The sequence below is a fragment of the Colossoma macropomum genome, unplaced genomic scaffold, assembly GCF_904425465.1.
Source record: "Colossoma macropomum unplaced genomic scaffold, Colossoma_macropomum, whole genome shotgun sequence".
Lineage (NCBI taxonomy): Eukaryota > Metazoa > Chordata > Actinopteri > Characiformes > Serrasalmidae > Colossoma > Colossoma macropomum.
Genome location: NW_023494803.1, coordinates 31,189,925 through 31,214,488, shown reverse-complemented (window position 1 = coordinate 31,214,488; position 24,564 = coordinate 31,189,925). Strand labels below are relative to the sequence as shown.

The window sequence follows — 24,564 nt, the reverse complement described above, 5'->3', positions numbered from 1 at the left end:
AAGTGACAAAAAAAAGACTATAATAAAATCTCCTCTTCTACTTCTAAATTCAAATGTGGTATCGATGGAACAGTCAGAACTTGCACTTCTGCGAAGTTCTTCACTTACTTAATAATAAGCTAGAGCAATCAAACTAACATCAAATCATACCATGCTTTTGTTACGTCATGATGCAGAACTGCAATTTTCAAGGGTTAACTTAATTCTAAACAGAAAATAATTAAAAGCATACAGAAGTAGGGACATTCTGAGTCTCTGAATCTATTCTGAGACTTTTTCACTGTCCTGACACATTACATGTCTCAGACAATAATATAACGTAGCTCAATTACATTCAGCCTTTTAAAGCATACAGATGAGCCTCTAGCAATTAGCAGGCAGTAAACCAAAACTCATCCTTCAATTAAGAGTCTTTTCAGAACAGGATATGTATAAAATGTTTTTGATAATGATTTCTTATTTTTATCATGTGATCAGAAGTGACTGCATATATACTGTAGCAAATATACTGTATTACAAACGGATGCAATACATACAAAACAGTATGACAGTTTTAGTGTTCAATCCAGCAGGACATATAACAAATTAGAGCTGTACAACATTGTGCTATTTATTGCGAGTGTGCTATTCTTTGCAATAATAATAAAAAAAAAAGACAGTTATAAAATATGCTGTCTTTTGACTGCCTGTATATCTTGACCAAAATCATTTACAAGGTAAATACATGGTATTGAAATACCTTGATTCATCAAAGCATACACCGAATGCTCATCAGAAAAAAAGTCTTCTAACAAATCAAAAAAAGTTTTATTGGGTGTTGTGGTCATTTCTGTTGAGTGTTTTCTATCTTTGCTTTGATAAATACATTCATCAAATATATTGTGCAGTCCTACCACACATCTTCCTTAATTTAACACCATTCTATTATGAATGCAGAAAATAACATGTAAGTACATACCAAAAAGACAAAAGCTGAAGACTAAAACAGGCTGGTCAGGGTGCTAACAGCACATAAACTATTTGCTAACAGCACACAAATATATTTTGTATGCACATTTTTGTGGTTTGTGCTATTAACAATACATTGTGCAATCTTACAAGACATCATTCTGTATTCAGTTAATGAGGCACAATACAGGCAGCCAATAAGAACATCATTTATGACACAGTAACCAAACACAGTAACCAAAACAGTTCTTAATTTAAATTTAAGGGATAAAGATAGGTTGGAAAGTAGCCATTTAAAAATTAATGATGAGTGTTTTTTGGACATAAATCCATACATATATTAAGTGGGCCTTTAGAGAGAAAAATAAAAGGGAAATGCAAAAGAAACATGAAGAAAATGTAGGATATGGGCCCTTTAAATGACACAAATCCTTTCATAACACAGAGCATAGCATTTCCATATGAGATGCTGGGTAAGGGTGGAGCTGATGGCAGGGCCTAGGAACCCTCTCTAACTAAAAGAAAGAAAGGAAGGACCAGTAGCAGAGCAGCTCTTTGAAGGTAAAAACACCTTGAAACGTGCAAGCGCAGGTTGGAAGATCAAGACAGAGCCTGACATGTAGCACGGCACCTATGGCTCATTTTAAGCTCGTCTGTGAGTACAGGCTGACACCAATGGCAACTCATCCATGCTTTCTCCACCCTGCCTCCCTCTCTCAAAATCCCGTATCCCGAGCTGGGATGGTGGATAATTAATGGGTTTCAATAACTTGTTTCTAGGAGTGCTTGGAGAATACAATGTAGCAGCAAAAATAATTAGTGCATAAAATCAGCTGGAGCAAACATATAGCACAGACGAAAGAAATACAGTAAGAATTTGGCCAGAATAAGATGCGCTCAGGGAGGGTGGAAAAGAAAGATAACATTACAGGCTAATCCCCTTGCCTATTTAGTTCATTAAACATCTTTGGTGTATTTGAGCCATTTTTCTCCCCTCTGTTGTGAAACTGGGAAATATCACTGCCGGAAAACATTCCTTCGTCTTGTTAGCATAATTGGGGCTCCAAAAGTGAGTTCCTGCTCTGCTTATAGCTCGATTGTAGCGTTTTATCTCCTCTGTGATCCTTCCTGGAGCCGCTTGAAGCGGTCCACACACAACACAAAGAGATTTACTGGCGGTGCTGTTTGTTAACATCTCCATAATTCTGCATACAGAATGTAGCCTCAACAAAGACCAAACATGTCTATAATTATTACGGCAGTAAGGAGACAGTATTCATCTTCATTAGGGGTTTGCTTTCTCTGAGTGCTCTCTCGTCTTTTTTAGCCTGCAGGTCTCTTGGCTTCTCTTCCCCATTATCTTTCTCTTTCTCTCTTTCCCCCTCTCTCTCTCACACACGCACACACATTTAAATATCGCAGAATAAGGAGTGCATAGCCACTGCAGTAACCCACATCAGGACTGACACTTGAAAAATGGCAACATTACCAAAGGTGGGCCGGCCTGAATAAGAACTCCCTGATTAGTTCAGGTACTTGCATTCTCCTAATTTTCATATTAATCACAAGCCCATCTCGCTCTAATGCTGGACCCTAGCACTTGCTTGCAACGTGTGAGTAACATTTACAGACCCCTGAACCACTCCTCAAATTCATCATCCACAAAGGAACCCATGCCCCTTTGAGAGGGCGGGGGCCATTTTAATGACCAGAATTAAAATGCACCCAAAGCTATATACGCATGTAACATATCACTATTGAATATTCAAGTCTGAGATAAATGAGAGGCAGCATCTTCATGTAAATTGTGCTAATTCTTATCAAGTTCCATTGTTGTCCCCCAGTTTGGAGATATGCTTTCTTATAAGTTATGACTAAGAAGAGTGAGGCACAACACATTTTGCTTTCTGCTAAATATAAAAAAATGAGCAAGATTATTATTATTATTATTAGTAGCAGTAGTAGTATTATACAAGCCACCTGCACATCTCTGCTACAAATGAAAACATAAACTCTCTTTTCCGGTACCTACCATCTGTGAACAATTCAGACAAAATACATGGAGTGTAAATGTTATAACTTACCCCATAGGTGAGGTTAACTGTAATAAAAAGAGGAACTAGTAACAGTTGCTAAAAAGTCTGGTAAATCAATGCAATCGCATACGAGAGGGATTTCCCTCATTGTTTACTTTGGGATGCTTAGTTGTAAAACTGCATTAGAACTAATGCCACCACATGAAGGCTGTTAGCCTGGTTGTGAGTTGGTTTTATATTTTTCAAAACTGATTAAAGAGACTGATTTAAACAGTAGGTGTACATTTTATGAATTATACACCAAAAAAAAAAAATAATAAAAAAGTCTTCAGGATGAATCTTGAGAAATCTGTGTCTGACTGGCATGAAAATCCACAGATGACTATTACAGGTAAGTATCAAAATTCAGTAATTATGGTACCAATCAAATGACATCAATTTTACAGAGTAGCGAAAAATTGTCATTCAATACAGAACGTCAGCACCTAAACAGTCAGGCTTATCAGTATCTATGAGCCAATAAGCATGCTTGTTCCAAAATCTAGACTACTGATTGGCTGTCTATATTACATTCCATCTATATTACTATCATCAGCACTTCTTGATCAGTCTGCACGGAGTTCGTAAATATACCCAATTCCTGTACATCATAATTATTTCGAGTTTAATCCCTATCCATTTTCAATTTGTAATTAAAAAGAAGCTATCTAAAAAGGTATCATTCAGGAATCTACATCGACATCAAGATAATAAGAAAATACATCAAGAAAAAAAGAAAATACATCAATTAAACAAGATGAATAATGATGTTAGATAGTGACGTTATTGATGCATGAGGACTACTCTAGTTTTAGACTGCCACTGGATGGATGACTAATCATTTATCAGTATTCGGCCTGAGAATGAGATAACACGTTCATCATGCATTTTAGCAAGGCATATGCCACCCTTTTACTGGGAAAATCACAAATCAATCATTACATCTACATCATTAATCATTACATCAACATACAACTACATCATTAAATACTATAACATACGCGCACACCAATTTCTTGACTGAATGTGTTAATCAGCCTTTTAATCTTCATGATTCATATTTTGAGGTCAAGTGCTCTTGTATTGAAGGCAAGGCTCTTCATGAAAAAATGTGCACTTTTTATTTAGAGTCCATGCTTAATATCCATTCAGGAGAAGCAGGTCATTTGAGGCGAGGTGTGATCATTAAAGAAAGGGTATTAACTCAGTTCATCTTGATTCTCATTGCTATTATCAGAGTAAACATCAAATTCAAGGTTTTATGGGATGCATTTTAAGAGGCTGTGGCAATGGAGAGGGTGGGAGAAGAGCACTGTTTAATGGGAGGCACCAAAGACACTGCAGGGCCCTTTCACTAGCCATTAAACCTTGAGAGTAACCCAATGTTAATTGTTAATTTGCTGACTGGCTGCAATGCACAGGAGACACTGGCTAGTCAGGGAGAGGGCTCATTCATTCTTATTAATGTGAAATGTGGGAACTTGCCCGTGTGTAACACTTTAATGCTCACAGCATCAAGCTATTTCCAATACAAACATGCGCACACATGCCGAACCTCCGCCTACCCACCTCAGTCTACGGATTACCATTTAGGTTATTTGAGTGGATTCAGTACTGAAATACGACCATGAACAAGTATCACTGTGAATACTTGGCGTCATTTTTCAGTGATGTGTAACTGAGAATTAACGAATGTTTTTAGCCGGAGAGCTGATCTGATATGTAAACAGTAGGCATAAATCCACATATTAAGAGCTGACCTCCATGTGTCAATCATTTATTTTTCCAAACTGATGCAGCAGCATTTATAAATGTCAATTATGATAATGATGTAAAAAGTATTTTTACATCTGTCTAAAGAGGATACGGCCTAATTGCATTAAATAATTGGTTAATAGATAGGACCATTTGCCCAATTTTCATAAGTACTAACAGGCAGGGGAAAAATCTAAAACAGCAATTTGGTCTTTGAAATGATGGAGCATTCAGGGATAATTGTGTTTGTGCCAAAAATTTGCTGCAGACCTGCCTGAGCACTTCAAAAGAAAAATAAATAGCTAGCTATAACACTGAAGGGAAGAAAATACACAAAAGGGAAGAAAGAAAGAAAACAAGAAGGAAAGAATGAGACCAGGAGAGAGAGACAGAGAGACTCTTGAGAGGGTTTAAGTCATTACCTCGTTGGCCAACTCCAGCAGGACAGGGTCTGAAGGACGTTTCTTGGCTTCACTACGGTACCTTCATTACAACAAAGAACAACGACCATGAAGAAAGTCAACAAACAAGGGGAGAGAGGACAACAAGAACAGGCCAGCCAAGACATGTTGATGTCCCGGATGGGTTTGGCCTCTACGGCATTTAGAGCGCTTGGCGCGGTTCAAACGGTAGAGCTCTGAAACCTCAGACTGTCCTCAAACCAGACAAGCATGATCATTAACCAAAAAAGGGTGGCTCTGCCTCCTCCCCATAAGAAACCACAAAGCCTTCAAAGATCCCTCGCAGATAATCTATGAGGTTGTTATGTAAGTGGATTACAAATGCATCACCCGGCTTCCATCCTGCAAAACAACAACTTAATAGGCTACACAAGGCTAATTGTGATATGCAAAAATGCTTCCTTGCCTTTAGCCAGTTTCCTTTTGTTTTCTCCTGATTTCATTTTTGAAAGAAATTATATATAATAGGCCACCATACACCCAATCAGGGCAAATATCCAAGTGCACTATTTTTTTTTCAGTGGGGCTGTGTGCTTTTGTAGGCTTAGCAGGTGCGAGTGGGGATCTGGATGGCCTGGTGATTTGTTTAGAGGAGATTATATCTGTCAGCAGAGCCCACCCACTCACAAGCACTTGTCTAGTGATTAGTAGGTAGAGTAGACTGATTCCTACCTCTGGTAGTAGTCTTCAATAACATCTGGGGCATGGTGTCTCACAAGACTTCTTTTCATTCGCTTCTGAAAACACAAAATAATGATTTTTTTTTTAATGTTACTTACAGATATACACATGCACTGTTCACTCATGTTGGTGTAAAAAATGTAAATGCTTTATTTTGCAACTTTGTTCTTTCCTCTGAATGAAATGCAAAGCGTTGCTCTCGGAATGAAACTTTGTATATCCAAAAATGTAATTTTACAAGAGATGGGAAAAAAACCTTCTGAATTTTCATAGTCATTTTGTTCTATTTGTATTGGTCTATTTGTAAATGGCAGAAAAACATCAAAAATGGAGATGCAAGGTTTTGTTCCGTAAGCCAGCTAGAATAATCATTCTGCCCAGGGCGCATCTTTGTGTATGAGCAGACAAGATCAGTTATTGAATCTCAATGAGTTGTCTAATGGTTCAATGTGAGTCATGGAAAACTTATTCATTCCTGACTCAAACCTTCAATTAACTTCTACTGCGAGGAAACTACAACCCATTTCAGCCTTCCCGTCTGAATTCGTTTTTTCATATATATGATTCAATTGCCATCTTAACCAGGGGAAAGAAAGAGCATTGCTTAAAAACAACTTATTTAAAAATTACAAAAAAAGCAATTCCGCAGGGACACGCCACTTGAGTGACACCTGTCAGGGGGATGATGAATGACTCCATTTTGTGCCTCTGCAGCCTTCTGCCACTCCCGGCAACGGCCATTTATCATCATCGGCTGTCAGCCGGGGAAAGCAGCAGTGACAGTGCGAGTCAGCAAACATTTAGCACACGGAGCCACACTACACGGGGAAATTATTATTGTCAGAATAATAATGGTTTAGCATAATTTATTACAGGTCCACCAAATAAGCAGGGGCTAGATGTTATTAGACAGATGGATGGGAAGGCTTGGCAGGATTCCACCGAGACTCAGGCAGGGCCCTCATCGTGCAAGTGGGGGAGAGGAGAAGGAGGGGGTGGCATCCTCCAAACCAATCAGAAAGCTGGCAGTTCAATTACAAAGAAATAAGGGGACATTCATCATTCAATTAGGCACCTGTCAGGCCTCACAAAGGAAGAAAACTTCTAACCTGGTACTCCAGGGAGAAGATGCTCAGAAGAGTGGACTGCGAGTGACTGGAACAAATAAAAGAAGGACAAAGTTAATTACCAGAGTGCATTGCACAGAGACAAAGAAAGAGAGGCGCTTCAAAGCTGAGGCCGGCTGCCCTGTAATCTAAAAGAACATGAAAACAAGTGTGGCAAAGTTGTTCCAGATGAACACCTTGGACAAAAGGTTCCTGCTGAGATGCTTCATGGGGGGAGGGGGGTTTGGGTTACGGAGAATCAGGTTGGTGTGAAATGAGAGAAAATAAAAGCACTCCCACTCCTCATATCACTGTCCACTACATTGCATCTGTGTATTGCATCAGGCAGATAGGCCCTCATATATTTAACTAGCATAGAGAGTTAAAATCCACGAGCCCTTCAAAAGAGAAAAAGGCATAACCATGAAGATATAACATTCAAATGAAAATTTAACAGGATGTAGTCCCATTATCAAGTAATATTTCTGTGTCAGAAATAGTGCTGGTGATAGTGAAGCAGAAGAAAAAAGTTAGCCTTACTGTCAGCACTGGCATATGGGACATTCTGGAACATTCCCACTGCAACTGGTGGGCTTTGAAAATGGAAACTTTCACAGCAGGAAGCTGGGACTCCCAGGAGTCAGACAATTCCATGGGTTGCCATAAGCTACATTCATCTCCAGCTCCACTCAATGTCAAACACCTGGCAAGGGCGGGGGGTAAGACTGCTGTTCCACTGCTGCTGTCTCCTTCCAAATCCCACATACAAAAACACCAAAATATTCTAGGTAATTATATTTCTGCCCAAAAATTTATATAACTAGTAAACACAATCATGTACAGATATTGTACCTATTGTCTCAGATGGTTTTCTTCCCGTATAATACCCTCAGTATATGTGATTGTTAGATTTAATGGACTTCTCTTTACAAGTCACCTGAGAACAGAATGTAAATAAAGACTGGAAAGGCAGGCTTCCTTCTGCATTGAAATATTGAGTCTATACTGGTCATCAATCAGAACATGCACCAATGAAAACACCAGAGAAGATTAAATGAAAGAAGCCTTATTGTTAGCATATTTATATTCCTCTCATTATAGTCAATATAAAATAAAAATAAGAGTTGAAAATACATTAAAAAGAGGGCAGTGGTTATATATAGTGAACAGTGTGTGGATATAGCCCAGGACAGTGTCCCTGGTGTGTGCTTCAGCCATGTGGCTGACCATCAACAACTCAGCCTGAACAAAGTTTCAGAGGGGGAAAAATAACATCATTGTGAGCATACCTCTAAGAAAAGAAGGCTGGCAAGGCATTAATTTACAATGATATGCACAGGCCAAAGGGTCAGTGCAATTAAGTGGGCCATTAAACGGTCAACTGTCAACATGTGAACACTTAAGGGGAGAAAAAAAAAAGTCCTCTACACTTCAGCCTTGCACCTGAACGTTTCAACAACGTTACTGCACAATTCTCAAGGCCCTGACCATCCCCTCTCCTGAATCCAACATCTGCTAGGTTTTAAACGGATTACTCTCTATAATGATCATGATTACTCCCTAATTGCTAAATCTTTACCCTGTTAAGTTTAAAGGGAGGTAAACTGCCCTAAATATCTGTGAAAACATACCTGTTTTAAACAACAGGGAAAGAACTTTGAATTCTGCACCTTAGTGTTTGTGCTTCAGCTTGCAAAATATGACCAAAATACTCTCCCAGTGGGGTTACTACAACACAGACAGAGACATAGGAAGACTGAAAACCAGTTCTGATCATTCTATTGTGTCTGCGAAGGCTTTAAAGGCAAGGTGTATAATGTCCCTCTTTCCACAGAAGACATTAAGATGAGGCTTTTTGCAGCCTTTTCCTTAATGCATATTCAACCTGGGTCCTCTGGTGTACTCTTCTCTCATTGTGGTAAAATATCATGGGATTTACAATGACACCTGATCTGAAAAAGCCCTAAACAAAACTATTATGCTGTATATTACATCGACACCACATTTATTCCCAACTCTGCTTTGCTAACCCCGAATTCAGGCTTTGGCTCTTTGGTGGGAAGGATTACCGGCAAACTGATGTGAGGCATTCCCAAAGCCCATCTGTACAAAGGCAATTCGAATGCATTTTGGAGCTGTTTCAAGAACTTCAGGAAAATCGCAATTCAAATATGTAGTAATAGTATCAGGCACTCACCATGTTCACCCAATGATATGATAACTTTTTCCCTTGCTCATTTTAATCAAATGCCAAATAGCCATTTTTGTTGAACAAGAATGTTTACAAGCAGAAAGTTTATAGTTCAATTCTCCCATTCATTTCTAAGATCTACTCAAAGATATATTATGTAACACTGTGTAAGTTCAGTAAAGACTTTGATCATTTAAAATATTTATATCAATAAAATAAATCGAGGAAATGCTCTAGCCTGTTTATTTACATTTTGTTGATTATGTATTCTGGCATAGTTTATCTTTGAAAGTTTTTGTCCTTCTAAACCACTTTCTGCTCCTAAATTAGAGTTGGGAAATGAACAGGAGGCTGGAGTTACTCATACATTACTAAAGCAAAGGGCAATTTTCATGGTGTACATAAAAGATGTTGGAGCCCAGAAAAAAAAAAATATATCTACAAGAACTTACTAGAGAATCAGGCTATATAAACTTGTAAATTATGTTCACATCTGCAGCAACACAAATGAGAAGATTATAGAATCATCATAAGCAAGCAAAATTTCAAAAACAACACCTAAACATGGCATTAGAAACCAAGTTTAGATTGATTGTAGGAAATTCTCCAAAAGACAAAGAAAACAATAGTATAATACGACAAAACTCACTGTGCAGGCCCAATGTACAGCATAACTTAAGTTAAATTTCAAAAAGGTATCTGAGACAGTAAATGAAATAGTTTGAATTGTTATGTGTATTTGAAACGTGATGCAGAATTCAGCACCTACAGGTCACATCCGTATTAAGAAACTACCAATTTCTAATAGGACCCATTCGCTCACAGATTAATATATCAACTAAGGATGCATTGATAATGGAACTGTGGGCCAATGCTGATATCCAATGCTCATAATTGGTATCATAATGATACATAGAAATACCATAACCTAACTAGATTAGCATTAGGGGAAACATTACATTTATTTAAAAATGGGTTTACAACTACAGCAAAACAAATAAAACAAAAAAAGTAGTCCAGTGTCACATCAAGCACTGTGTACTCTTCTGGAGTACAATTCATTTTGTAAATAAATGTAATTTGTAATAAATCAGTCATCAAATATTGGTTTGAAATACTGGTCAAACGTAGACATCTTTCCGATGCAGATAATTTTAAAAGCAATTATCGAGACCGACAATTATATTACTGTGCATCCCTAGTATAAACTCTTCTTTGATTTGTACTTCTTAAGCCTGATAACCTATTTAATGACTGAATAAAATTAATCAATTTTACTGGTGGGAAAAAGCATCAAATGTTAATATCAGATTCTTTATATTTGTAAAAATTAGCTGTACTTATTTGGTGGCTTCACTAATTTAGCATCCATGGGTTGTGGGTATCAGACCACAGGGCAGCTGCTGAATGCATGTAAACCCAACATATCATAATTCCTACCCTCTGTGCTGCAGTATTTACAACGGCAAGGTGTGAAACTGGTCAAAGTAGACTGATGCAAATTGTCAAGCAGCTAAATTGCTGTTCTTCTAAACTGGACCAATTTGTATTTTCTCTGCTGAGCCACTGGTAAATGGACATAAAGTCGCAGAAAGAATAAGATCAGTGAACAGCAGAAGTCAGCAAGGGGTTTTGATTTACCAAATTACCACATCTATAATGAAACTGTCCATTCTTTTCAATTAGACCTGCGGTTCGTGGGAAAAAAAAAATATACAAATGACCGCAATTGGAACAGTATGCTTACAACATGTAGGTAAAATCAGGAAAATTCTTCACTGGAATAAGAATGAAGAGAGCTATTAGAAGGTCATAGAACAGTATTAAGCCTATTGCCTCTAGCCTATAATTTCAAACAGGGAAAAACAGAAGGTCTGCAATCAGAATAGTGCCTTGGAAATCATTCAGAACGTAATTACCCTTCTCTACAACCTACGACATTCCATTAATATGCATGGAGCTGAAAATAGTATTGAAGCCAATTTGATTAAAATATCCCACTCAAACTGTTCCATGATGTCTACTTAACTCTACCATCAACTGAACAAGTTAAACTACAGCACTTTGCTCATATTCATAAACAGAAGAGCATTTTACATACACAAACTGCATGGTGATTAAATAAAGATTAAAGCACTAATTGAGAATATTATCTTTTCTGCATTTTTGAACCAAAGCAGTTTAGTTTAGTTTCCCCACTGTGTGTAACAAGAGAGCAAAGCAGTACAAGATTTAAAGAGGCACTCTTCTCTTAATTATTCAATACTTTTTCATTTCGAATCTCATTCTTTCTACAAATGATTAATAATAAAAAATGCCAGCAATTAACCTAATGAAGGCCACCTGGCTAATGATATCTGTATCATGTGTTTTGATGATAATTAGCATTTGCCACACCTCTGTAGCATGGTGCAGAACTTAACTGAAGCATAGCAAATATCGTTCCTAATGATCTTAAGACATGCTCCAGAAAGAAAACCCTCTTATGGTATTGGCTAGGTTTGGCAAGGTCAGAATGAGTTAGCTTGATGCTGACGTTTATGAGACTTTAAGAAAGCTTGCTTGCTCTTGATAACGTTTTTAGTCAAAAGCCATCTTGAATAGTGAATGAAGTAAATGCAGGCCGCATATGATCTGCTTTGAAAAGCAGAGACGAAGAGAGTGGGTGGACTGCTTCTCAAGTCTTTTTAGCTCTCTCTCTCTTGCTCTCTTACTTAAATCAATATTTTGCACCAGAGGAAAATACTTTGCTGGATTTGTTTTTACTTCATGCTCCGCATATGTAAATGCCCCTAATTATACATGCTGATAAGAGCAGGCGAACATCTGTTTCAGCCCAAATAGCATTCACATAAAGAGGAAACGCACAACTGTGATAGATGTGACACACCAAAACGAAAAACATAAACATGTATCATGGGCTGTGTAGTTACATTCAATACCCTTCAAATGTATCAATAAATAAAGAAACAAATAAAAGTTTACCAAAATCAAGGAGTGTTTACGCTATGCATTCTCTTTACTCTATTTTATATACTTTTATTAAACCATTCACTTCCATGCAGAAACAAATCTCTGATTATCAAGCTAAATGCTAGCTTGTCACCAGTAGCACGCAGCTGCCAACTCTGCACACCACACTCATTGTGACTGCAGTCTGACACAGTTTGCAAGACTTTTGCAATTTGAGCAAAATGTTTTAACCGCAGGTGTAGTTTGAAAAAGTTTCTTACTGCTTTGCATTGCTAGCTCTCTAGCTAGCACATTCTCAGTTTATTACCTAGAATTAAAGGGCCAATCATTCATGAGCTGTAAGAAAATTATTCAAATAAAAAGTAGCTTTGAGCAGCTTAAAAATCTTTCATTTAGAAAATACAGGTTTAAAAAAAATGCTATTTCCTACAGCTTCCCACACCACTTACTGAGTTACAGTAACAGAGCTATCAGGGTTGCACTGGTTTAGCATTTTAATGCAACTATGAAAACAATTATTTATCAGTTTTTTCATTACCTTGTAGAATTTTAATTAGTTTTACACAGTAAAATAAATACATGCACTTTATGCAAGAGTATAGAATAATAATGATAATAATGTTTCCCCACACACAGGCTACTCTTCTTAGGTGCCCCCCAAGGTATACTAACAGCCATCCAAGCATATCTTGTCCTATTTTAACAAATTTCAAAATATTTTACATTGTTAATACATTGTTGTTGCATATTATATGTTCAAATATTCAAGATAATATTCAAAAGAATATTTGAAAATGAAAATATTCAAAATTTGTGACCCAAAACCGTACTGTAAAAATGTCTATTATTCATGTATTACTTTTTTCTCTTACTAGGTGCTGTTGAACAAACAAGCATTCAAATGTAATTCTTGTGTATGATAAATAAATAAATAAATAAAAACATTGAAAGTTTAAATTAAAGAATTTTGGCTTAAGATAATTTTTGTGAAAATCACTAATTAAGAAACAAACAGAAACAAGTCGACCCTGTTTAGGTGTCTGATAACTAGACAAAATTACTTTTTTAGAACAAATATTACAATCAGCCATGAAAAATGTTTGAGGTTCTACATACCCATGCTAACACCAAGAAAAAAAATGAAAAATTTAGTGCACAGCTTCTCAAAGACAAAAGCAATTACTGTTTCCCCACATTACACATTCATCTTGTATCCTCAGGAAACACTGATCCTAACAGCACAGGGAGCATAAACTTTAGACAACAGCTAACGCCTCTTGGTGCAGAAGCTAACACTGGCTCTTTGCTGCCCTGGAGAGGAGCATAGTAGCTTTATAATCTTTTAAATGGTGCCCTAGAGGCCTGCATGCTGTCAGTAGTTCAATAACAATCGCAAAAATGACAACATCCGCAACACTGGCTCTGCTTTAATTATGATCAGCTATGAAAAGTAAGGGTCTACAGTTGCTTTGCTGCCAAAACACATTACAGTTATTATCACGTGAATATTTTGCTAGATCAAAATCATTATCATTGCTTTGGCTACAAAATCTAATGCAAAGTGGAAAACGATGCCTCCATTACCCATCAGGCAATGGGTGTTCTTTAGTATGACAAGAAAGCACATCAGGCCTACCAAATGTCTACTCCCTTAAGCACGGCTCCAGCACTTGTACCTTTCTACACAATTTGTTCCATTCCTCTTCTACCATTGATCCCAGTATGCAAATTGATCCTCAGGTAAAAATCACATACAGCAACTGCACTGCACTCAGCAGAGCACATTTGCAGAACATTGTGTAGGAGAGCATACTGCTTTGGTCATCGTGTACTACAGCACAGGTGATTCTGAAAATCCCTCTGCCGATAATTCTAAAATCAGTACACTGAAGTCAACCTTCAGGCTACAGTTTACTTTGAAACATTTTTGGCTGGCGAGACAGATGTTTTAAGACCGCTTTCAGCAGATGCTTTACAGCCTAATATACTTATCTTAGCAAAGAATAACAGGGCACTGTATCTAACAAGGAAACATTTCATTTCAGTTCTACCAAATCAAGTGAGCTCCAGACATACTCTCGTAAACTAAACGAAAGGTCTTTCTTGCGTCCAACCCCCTTTTTGGCCCTTGGCTTTCTTCCTCATGCCTGTTCAACGCCTGACCATATAAACAATCCCTGTTCTGTGATTAGGCCTTCCGTATCCCTGACAGCACAGCACTCCACTGGCCAGGGCAAAGCCACAAGCCTAAGCTGCCAGCTCCACTTTTTGTTGCTCCACTGTGAGCCAGAGACGTGTGGTCTTCCATGGGAGGGACGACGGGGCCCAGGGCAGCAGCTCTGGGAGCCAGACTGGCTACTGGCTAATGTCATCACCGCATCTTTACTGCACTGTCTAAGCAAAAGCATTGTAGTCAAAACAGTGGCCCTGGCACTAAAGAACTTCTAACAAATTAAGGGTAAGACACAAAGTAAAAAGTTCTGATTTTGAAACTTGGTCTCAACTTAACAGTTCCAATCACACATATAGACAATGAAGGAAAAAAACAGGAGAACCAAAAAAAATGTCATGAATTTTCAGTTAGCATGTGGATACTGAGACTAGTTAACGTATAATTCAGTCTTATTGGATTAACAGGCATGTAATGGAGAGATAAACACCATAACTGCAATAAATAATCAATGAGGAGCCCCTCTGCTTCAAACCCCAGCTTGAACATTACCATCGAAAACAAAGTGTCTGCAGCCAAGAAAATCAGCATATCAATGGCACATGCCACAACAACACTGGCCTCCAGTTTACTCCAAAGATCACGCTAGATAAACCCCAAATAACAGAGAAATTAACAAATGCTTGACATTTGCTCAACATCCATTATTCTGACACTTCTTCAGAATTTCAAAAGGCTGAGTGCATGCTTAATCAACATTCATATTCCCCAAGCGAGCCACTGGCACCATATTGCAGCCCGCCTCAGTGCTGATGAAAACGGCACATTAGGGCCCGTTTTGAAAACGTTCAGGGACTCTGCTGGGACGTGTGTGCAAGTGTGTGTGGAAAAAAAGGGGAGACCGCACACTCTTCCCCTTTAAAGCTCATCCAAGACCGGAGCATCTGCACAGATCCATTCTCTCCACACTTCACCCAGCCGGCTCTCCAAACTCGACAGACATATGCAAAATGAGCTGAATGGCATTATAAAGAGGGAGTAATCATTACACCCAAATTCATTCATAGCGTTGTGCAGAGGGCCGATGGAGGCCTCTCTCTCCTGGGACAAAGACCGGGGGGAATGACAGTGGTCCCACATGATCCCAGTCAGCCAGGCAAGGTCTCCGAGATCCTGCTTTAATTTCCAATTCTAATATGAAGCGGGGAAAGAGAAAAGGCCCAGGACTGATGTCACATCCCGCCACTGGCCCATCACGCCCCCCGCTCCAGTCTCATTGTCGTGGGGGCACAGACACTAGGCAGGACAGGCCGTCCAGGCAGGAGGTGTGCTGGATTTGCATGTCCCTCCATTGTGAGCAGGGGGAAAAGTGACAGCACCGTGTCCAATTCTTTTCCCTTCAGAACAGCTCGAGCCCGGCAGGAGAGGCCAGGCTGACAGATGACTCCCAACATCTGTGTTACGTGAGCGATACAGATGAGGGACTTTGCATCCCCCTCGCAGCCAAACTCATACCCCACTAGACACAGCTCAGGCACCCAGCGGAAATCAGCTTCAAATGACCAGAGCCATTATGCTGGTTTCAAGTAGGTTTATCATTGATTAATTTGTCTGCCTTTTTCCATATATACACATATATTTAAGAGAGTTTTAACAAGCTCATTCTCTGTATGAACATATGTATATGGCATATGTATCGGTGCATAGCTTTTGGAACAGTGCAGTTCAATAATCGCTTATGAAGCTGAAAAGGTGGACATGGTGTCTGATTACATTTTCTTTTTTTATTAAAACTTCACAGGGGACAAATGACAAACTCTCAAGCTCACAGGTTTAGATAGGACTAAAAGACTTAAGGAATATCTAATTGTGGGTGTTTTTTTATCACAGCAATTTTAACAGTTACAGGCCAGCAAATTATTCTTTTTTCCAGGCTAGAAAGCTGAATGTAGTGTGCCAGACTGCCAGTTTACAAGCTCTGCATTATTAGGTTATTTTCCCAATTAATTATTAAGACAACACTGATTAATGTAGAATATAACTAAAACTGCAGCTCTTGCAATTTGAAAATTGTACTCTCTGAAATCGCGATTTTGATTTGAAAACAATTTATCATTCAGACCTAGTTCCAAGGCAATTTCAGAGGCTTTATAAAACCTTTTTTAAGGTTTAAAAAGTTTAAAAAGTATACTCAAATGCATTTCCATTGCTGAAAGGATGCATCAGTTTCAGTGCAGCACATTCACAGCATGTGACATCAAAAATATGAAAAACTGGTCCTGAAAGCAGAAGATATTCTTTCATTAAGTCCACGTGGGCACATATTACAGATCCGTTCAGCATGGATAGGGGGTTGTGGAGTATGACAAGGCTGGGAGATTGGAAGGATTCTCTGATATGATTCTGCGAGCATGGCATTCCCAGCAGGGACAGCCTGCATGAGGACCGATGAAGGACAGAACTCCTTGTTCCCTAGACCCCCAAATACACAGACAGGCTGCCTGTCTCCACTCCAGCACTGACTAAGGCCCTGGGCTTTCAGGCACAGAAGAGGGGGCTGCTAGGCACTGGGAGGGGGGACTGCTGTGCCTCAACGCATGCTAAGAGATGATGGATGGCCTAGTCGATATGTTATGTCTTAAGAGCCTGATTTCCTGCCAGTCCAATCACTAACCCTCCAGAGTCCGGCTCAGCTGATTGGACAAGCAGAATAATTTCGCAGGCTGTGAAAACACTACCGCCATGCCCGGCTGTCAGGTTCTTAGACGCTGTTCAGGTTTTTAAAACCAGGGCCTCGCTGAGATTCTTTACACCAAGGAAATATGAACAATAATACCAAGACGAATCAAAGCTGCTAAAACAAGCATTTGTTGCCATGTACAATCAACCAAGTGAAGAACTGTGTGTGTGTGTTTTTTTTTAAGCAACCATGCAAAAGGAAAAAACACTGCACAAATATTAGTCACACTATAGTTTAGAACAACCACCTCACACAGATTTATTATTTGAAATAAAAAAAAAGTTTAATCCATGAAAATTAGGTCATACATCAGGGTAGTCCATGAGGACAATGGAATATAAAAAAAAGTGGCTGGGGGATCAGCCTAGCACATATCATATTCTATAAAACGCTGACGCCAATAACAAAGGCATGTTCAAGGTAGGCTGTGAACCCCTTAGGGACCCTGTGCCTTATTCTAGCAGTGATTACAGCACTATGAAACTAGGAAGCTCCCAATTCATGCGAGTCTCTAAGTGACCTCTAAAGGAACAGGGGCTGCCTCAGTGGCCTTGGGGGATTACACGTGTTACATTCAATAAAGAGCAGTCCCTCATTGTCAAAGCGACACACAAACAAAGCCATTAACCCTAGCTTATACAATTCATCCACAATATAAACACAATGTAGTGAAGTGATATGTAAAAACACATTAAGAATTGACCAATACGACAATTTTTGGTATATCCAAAAATACGAGCTTAGCAATGGGACAAAATGTCATTATGGTAAAACATAACAGAAGGTATAGGTATAAAATGATACTGGTATTCTATCTTAACATGGTAAATCTACAAAATATTCTATATTGGGAGACCATGAGCACACCTATTTAATGTGTTATCTATGTATTCTCTGAAACAGATTATTGAAAATAAAAGATATAGTTTAATAATTTACTAAAAGTCCTTCATAGTTCGCTCATAGACCTTTACCGACCATTTATCACTGGAAGTATGGTGCCTTCAAATGTATTAATTAATATGCAAAAACAAAACTAGTTACTATAATGAGGTAGCTTGTAACAGAGTTTAAAACAGCCAGCATTTGTCTTACTGAGAAATAACAGAAAAGAGGCATCTGTGATAAAACTGAAAACAAGGCAGATTCCCCAGAACAAATAAATAAATGATTTAAACTAGAAACTCTACGTAAAATATTTTACAGATGATACTCTGCATCCAATTATGAATCCATGAAACACTAAGGGCTGACCCAAGGGAAATAAAAACTGATATTCTTGATCTGGGATCAAATGTTCTCGTCCTCTCCATTAGTCTTATATAGTCTTGTCAAAGTCATTCACAGCAATAACTCACACTATTCTCCCATTAACAGCAGGTGAATTTTGCCATGGTTGAAGTCACATCAGCTATCATTGTCTTCCCAATTCCTCAATGCAGAAATAACTGACTAGACTTCATTGCATTCATTAGAATAATATTACATTATTATAATATAACATCTTGCATTAAACTTGCACTTGTCTGGTCTTGGCTTTCCTACAATTAATTATAATTACCTACTTGTTTCTGAGGCGGCTGAAGCATACAAGCCCTAAAACTTAATCTTGAAATTTTTACTGACTTAAATTTATAGTTACTCCAAAAATGTTAAACTGCTGACAGAATAATGACGTATCATATATTCACAAACACAACCAGCAAAAGCTTACTTTTATTCCCATATTTAGTAGACGCTCTTCTACAGAGTGACTTATAATGGTAAGCAAATGTATCGTCTGTAGACTCTTACTGGCACAAGAGCACTACTGCTGTCTTAACGGGCTTTTACTTTTCCTATACCTACCATTTCAAAATTAAAATAAAACAGATTTCAACAGATCAAAGTAAAATGTACACATAGACAACCCCTAGAAGTTTCTATGAGAGGTATCCTTGGCTGGCTTCCAAACTGTCCCATTAACAATGGATTTTGTTTTCCATGTGTCTTGTTTTGTCCTGGTGGATATGTCCAGGAAAAAGTATAAAGTCAGAAGACCAGATATCAAGCATTCAATTAGGTTAGTAATGTCTGGGAAAATAAATTTTGTTTTATAATCAGAGAAATACATTGATATACAAGCACACCAAAGAGGTTAACCAGAGTCAAGGTTAACTGACTAGATCAAAATATGCAGTCTTACAAGCCATTTACCTATTGTCAGAAAGTCCAGTAGATTTCACATGGCCAACACCCACATCCATAAGAGTTAATGAATGGATAACCAGTCAAAAAAAAAACAAACAAAAAAACAAACAGATAAATGGACTTTGGATAACATTAACGCAGGGCTAAGGGCATATTTTTTAGAAGAAAGCACTGCTGTTGCACAAACAATTAGCAGCACGCAGAGGAATGCCTTTGAAAAAATGTTTTATTATTCAAAAATAGCCAAATGAAAAGCACAGGTTTTCCTGTTGGATGAGTAACAGAGGCTGCCTCTTCAGCTGAGCTAATGTGCTAAAAGGTACAGAACTGGATGCTAATGGAGACTCATCATCGTCTACTTACAGCAGGTCTTTATCCTCAGTGGATGATGTGCCATCAATAAGTTTGACAGATAAATACATTTTCACTGTTTCTGAACCTAGCTAACATTGGCTACAGTAGCTGGTCTAGTCTAGGTGAAAATAGTAACATAATACTCTTACTTACTCGTAAAATCAAACTCACATTTAACAGTTCTGCTACAACAGAAAATTGCTGTTTCACTGGATTATTGGTCCGTATTTTCTCCATTATCCCATTATGAAATGTAACGAGAAGTGATTTTCATAATCGAACACTGGCACCTCAAATCGTTAACAGAGTACTTGTGAATCCATGCACATCCCATACCCAAAGTGCGTATACATGCACTCAATAATCCGATTATTCAAATGGTCATGTAAACACCATACTCCGATCTAGGAAACCGATTGAGACATCCGATAAAAAGAGCTGGATTTTAGCTCAGTAATCAGATTTCTCAGTGCATGTTACTCCGATTTCTATCGGATTTCTCAGTCTGCATATGCGCGAGACAGTCAGTGGATGACGGCAGCAAAACACTTTTGGAGCGGTGCTGAAACCAAACACGAAATATTTATAAAGGATTTAAATATTCTTCATCTTCCAGATGATGTGTGTTCATATTGTGAGGTAAAGCGGCGTGATGTGTAGCCGCTGTACATAGTTTGAGTTTTACGTTGCGTTTACGTCACGTCTTCTTCTGTGAGTCTATTGGCTGGTTGCAAAGCAGAAATCTGATTATTGCCTGACTTGTGTAGAACCGGAGTTTCCCATTATCTGATTACTCAAGAGCTGATTTTCTGTAGTTATCGGATTATTGAGTGCATGTAAACGCACTCATTGTTTTTGAGTCACATGAAGGCAGGCAATTGTTAAAAAAGTGTTACAAATAAAACAGATCTCTAAATCTGCTATGCATATACATTTTTAAACACACAAGGATCGCATTTACTAGCTACTAAATACCTCAAAAATACTTCTAACTTTCAAAGATGTGATACCATGAACTTCACAAACATTTTTTAGTTCATGGTGACATGAGTTCATAATGACATGGTGTGCAAACCTTTGCCCCTCTTTGGACAGATAAATAAGCACACCGAAGGGCATATTTATTGGTATTTGGATAACCAGTAAAAAAGAAACTGGCAAAATTACAATAGTTGCGGTCACCTTACTGCACATCAACGGATGAGGCTGAAACTACAAAATACGTGATAGATTTGAGCAAGCTTTGAGTGATCCCAGTGAGAAAGAGTCATCTGAGCTACACAGAGCAGTCAAGGGCCTTGTGGATCTTCTTTGTTACTGGAAAGTGCAATGAAGCATCATTTGGGATGATTTTAGTGTTTAAACACACTTCTGAAAACATGCAGGAATGTACTGCATTTGAACTAAAAACTGCCAAATTTGACATTATCCAGACAGATGAGCAAGGGATATATGAACACACTCTCAATTAGTAATCATATTTCTGTATATAGATGCAGCAAACAATGAGCAAGAGAACCAACACTTCAGCTGGCAGACTTGCTATTTGTGCACAATCATATGACGTTATTATTGATATTTGAGGTGCCACAGATGGATCTGAACAGTTTTTCCTTAATCAAATTTAATCATCGCTATGTACATTAAGCAATTATCTAGCATCCCGATTGTCCACTCCAATGGTATAATATTTCTTTCTGACCTTGGTGGTTTTTCAGCTTTCTTCTCAGAGTTACACAAACATGTCTCAAACAGGATAGTAGCACAAAGGCTCCCACAAGCCTCCCAGACTTTTACAGAAAAGCCAGTTTCTGCCCAAGGCCACAAGAACATTCACATTATTCCTAGCTTTAAATTAATATTGGCACTGGATAAGAAGTATGTCTTTATCTAAAACCTTCTGCAGCAAATAACATTCCAAGTCAGCTACAGAAACGAGGCACTGTCTCTGGGCAAATTCAGAGAACTACAATAACCTCTCTTAACAGCGCAAAGCTTGCAAGATCAACAGAAAACATGAAATGATGACAAAAAAAATACATAAATATACAGTATGGCATATGAGACACACAAACGTTGTCATCCTTTATCTTAACCACATAACTGATCAGTGTGCCTGGTCTTCTCTAATGTTACTTTGACCTGACTGTATATCCTAGATTGAATATAAAGATACAGATTTATCTCCAAATCACCAGAACTGACCTCACAAAGTGTTTCATGGACAATGATTTGGGAACTTTGTCAGTCTGGCTGAGTAACATGTAAGTAAAATAAATCAGAAAACATGTTTTATTGAGATATGTGATGGGCCTTACAAAAACAACAAAAATTTTAAAGTATGTTTGTATTTATGAGCTTTTAGAAGGCAGTGGTGAGTAATTTGTTTATTTAAGCTTTAACTGTGTCGGTCATCATTTGGGAGCAAACAAGAAAGCAAGCAGTCTCTGTTACATACAAAAATACAATTAAACTGCTAATCGCAATTATCGTGAATGTGAAATCTCATGATTGTGACAAGCCTGGCAGCTTTATGACATCGAAACTAATAAGAGCAAAAAAAGGTAAAAGGGCTTACACTTTTTGCACTTTTGGTAGGAAGAAGAGATCATTTCCTCTCTCACTTTAAACATTGTGTCAGAATCATGAGATATTTAGATGAAAGAAAAAAGGGACAGCATTTTCAAATGCCAGGAAACTCATATGTGTAACCTAGGAGCGTCAGGAAGGCGGTGTTTGTCTAGTTACGTCAAATTGTGCATGAAAATGGTATAGGCTGTCACAGAATTGTAAATTTTCAAGGCGCTATGTAAATGTGATGGCACAGTGTGAGAAACCATGCACTTACTTGGGGAACCTGTCCTTCAGCATCTTCATACACTGTCGAGTGGGCCGCAGCTGCTCAGTGAATTTTGCTATTGTTCTGTATTCTGCTCTACAAAGCTTCATCTTACTATGTGGCCACCTTCAGGAGAGAAGGGAAGAGGATTGAGGTACAATAAACGTATTTACGATTCCATACATATCAGTAAATAAACTGACACAGCCACATACCTCAGTAATAATATTGTCATTTTTATATATTCACGTAGGGTTGTGCTACGTTAATAACAAAGCATGCATGGATCTGATACATAGGTAAAGCGTACAAAACACTTATTCACAGTAATGTGAACAGCACAAAGACCCTTTAAACTCCACATTAGCTACCTAGCATTGACATTTACTGTCAGGCTGGGTTGAGAAGCTGTGTTATGGGGTAAAGAGGCACGCTGAGCTGAAAGATGCAGTGGACAGTTTTGTCATCGCGTAGTAAATGCTTTTTTGGTGGTCATCAGGTATTTACATATGTGTTATAACCATATAAACGACAGAAATGTTCTTATAAACAGTTTGTGGATGTGCAGCCTGTCGTTCCGCAAAGCACAACACTGCAACGACTAGCAGCTCGGCTAACAACACAAACTGCGCTAAACCAGGCAACAGACGACAGCAAATTTAAGCGGTCTAAGCGTCAATGTACCTTCGAAGATCAAATCAGCCTTATGTCTCTGTTCTCTGCTATGTTTAGCTCCAAAAAGCCCTTTATAGATGAAGGCGTCGCTGCTGCTGGACGGCTCTGGAGTAGCTTCCTGAATCACTCCCGCGAACAAGTTGAAAGGCGGGCGTCACAAAAAAGTCCATCTCTGATTGGCTAGACTCGCAGGAACTGAGTATGGCCAAAGCTGATTGGCCAGGAATATGAACTTGCAACGAGGCTTTGGCAAAACGTGGGAAGCACTTTTCAAATCCTTTAATATGGACGGTCTGCTTTTTTAGCAAGATAACTTCAAATCTGCGGAAAACCTTCGCTTTTCTGGTGCAGTTTAATGTAAGATGTATGTAAAGTCAATGTCTTTTGTCCCTGTCACTGTCTTTACTCTGTCTTTACTCATAATGTTTGTTTAATGAAAGAGAAAGACCCCAGTACTGATAGCATATAGAATTACTTTTTCGCGTTTTAAGAACTATTTTGTTCTAAATCCTTTTTCTAAACCAATGCTTTTAAACAGTGAATTATTCTGTAATAGGTGTCTTAAGTGTAATAAAACCTTTCTAGTTTTTTTTTTGTTTGTTTGTTTTAGTTTTGGTTTTGTCAGTCAGTCAGGAGGCAAGTAGCTAAACCTTGGAAAACCCACAAATGTGAGCTTGAATTACAGCTGAAATACAAGTCCAAGGTAGGCTATTTTGCTTCACTTTTGTGCATACATTCACTATAGAGATGATTGTTATTATTGTTATTATTAGTATTGTTATTCTTATTAAGCAGTTACAAATTACTACTAGGGGAGGGCAAGGCAAAAATAATGTGGAGTGAAATGTAACAGACATTATGTAGTTAAACAAGTTCAAGCAGAACATTAATCACATGGTCATAGCACTGTCATCTGCAAAATTTGACAGCAATTGGATAGATATTTCTTGAGTTTCACCTCAAAGACTTTTTTTTTCCATGAAGGTAACTTTTTTCATCATACATGTTTTTTGATTGCCGACTTGTTTGTGTAAGTGACAGAATCCACACCAATATTATGTTAATTAACCTTAGTCTGTGATATAGTGCCATTTAGAAATATGTAAACAATTTACAGTCAGAGCTGACCAGGCTACACCATGTAAACATCCTCCACATGGTGGAGTTAGTTTTAATGCAGTGTTACAGCTAAAGTAAACAATAGGAGAACACTATTTCCTCCTTTTTTGAAACTTTGCATGCACAGATTTATCCAAATCATAATAGATGTAGTGTAAAGAAAATTGAGTTCAATGTTATTGTGATGATAATTTGTTTTTCTATTTTGTGCTTTTTTTGCCACATTTGACACTGCGTCTTTTCACTTATCACATTTGTTTTGAGAAATATATTGTTATGTTGGAAAG

At 38.1% G+C, this 24,564-nt stretch overlaps 1 protein-coding gene across 3 annotated transcripts in view; it reads right to left on the bottom strand.

Moving 5' to 3' along the window:
* cdin1 (CDAN1 interacting nuclease 1) overlaps positions 1-23,277 on the bottom strand; it is a 73,882-nt gene extending 50,605 nt beyond the window's left edge. Inside the window, exons 1-5 of one of the 3 annotated variants that reach the window (XM_036593956.1) lie at positions 23,168-23,277; positions 22,493-22,609; positions 7,030-7,075; positions 5,912-5,976; positions 5,201-5,261 (exon numbers count right to left, since the gene is read on the bottom strand). In XM_036593956.1, the coding sequence (XP_036449849.1) occupies positions 5,201-5,261; positions 5,912-5,976; positions 7,030-7,075; positions 22,493-22,593 (273 nt within the window). In that variant the 5' untranslated portion in view covers positions 22,594-22,609; positions 23,168-23,277. Of the gene's footprint in view, positions 1-5,200; positions 5,262-5,911; positions 5,977-7,029; positions 7,076-13,866; positions 13,943-22,492; positions 22,610-23,167 lie in introns of those variants that run through there. The other 2 variants (XM_036593957.1, XM_036593959.1) reach the window with 2 other exon arrangements.
* Positions 23,278-24,564: the final 1,287 nt, after the last annotated feature.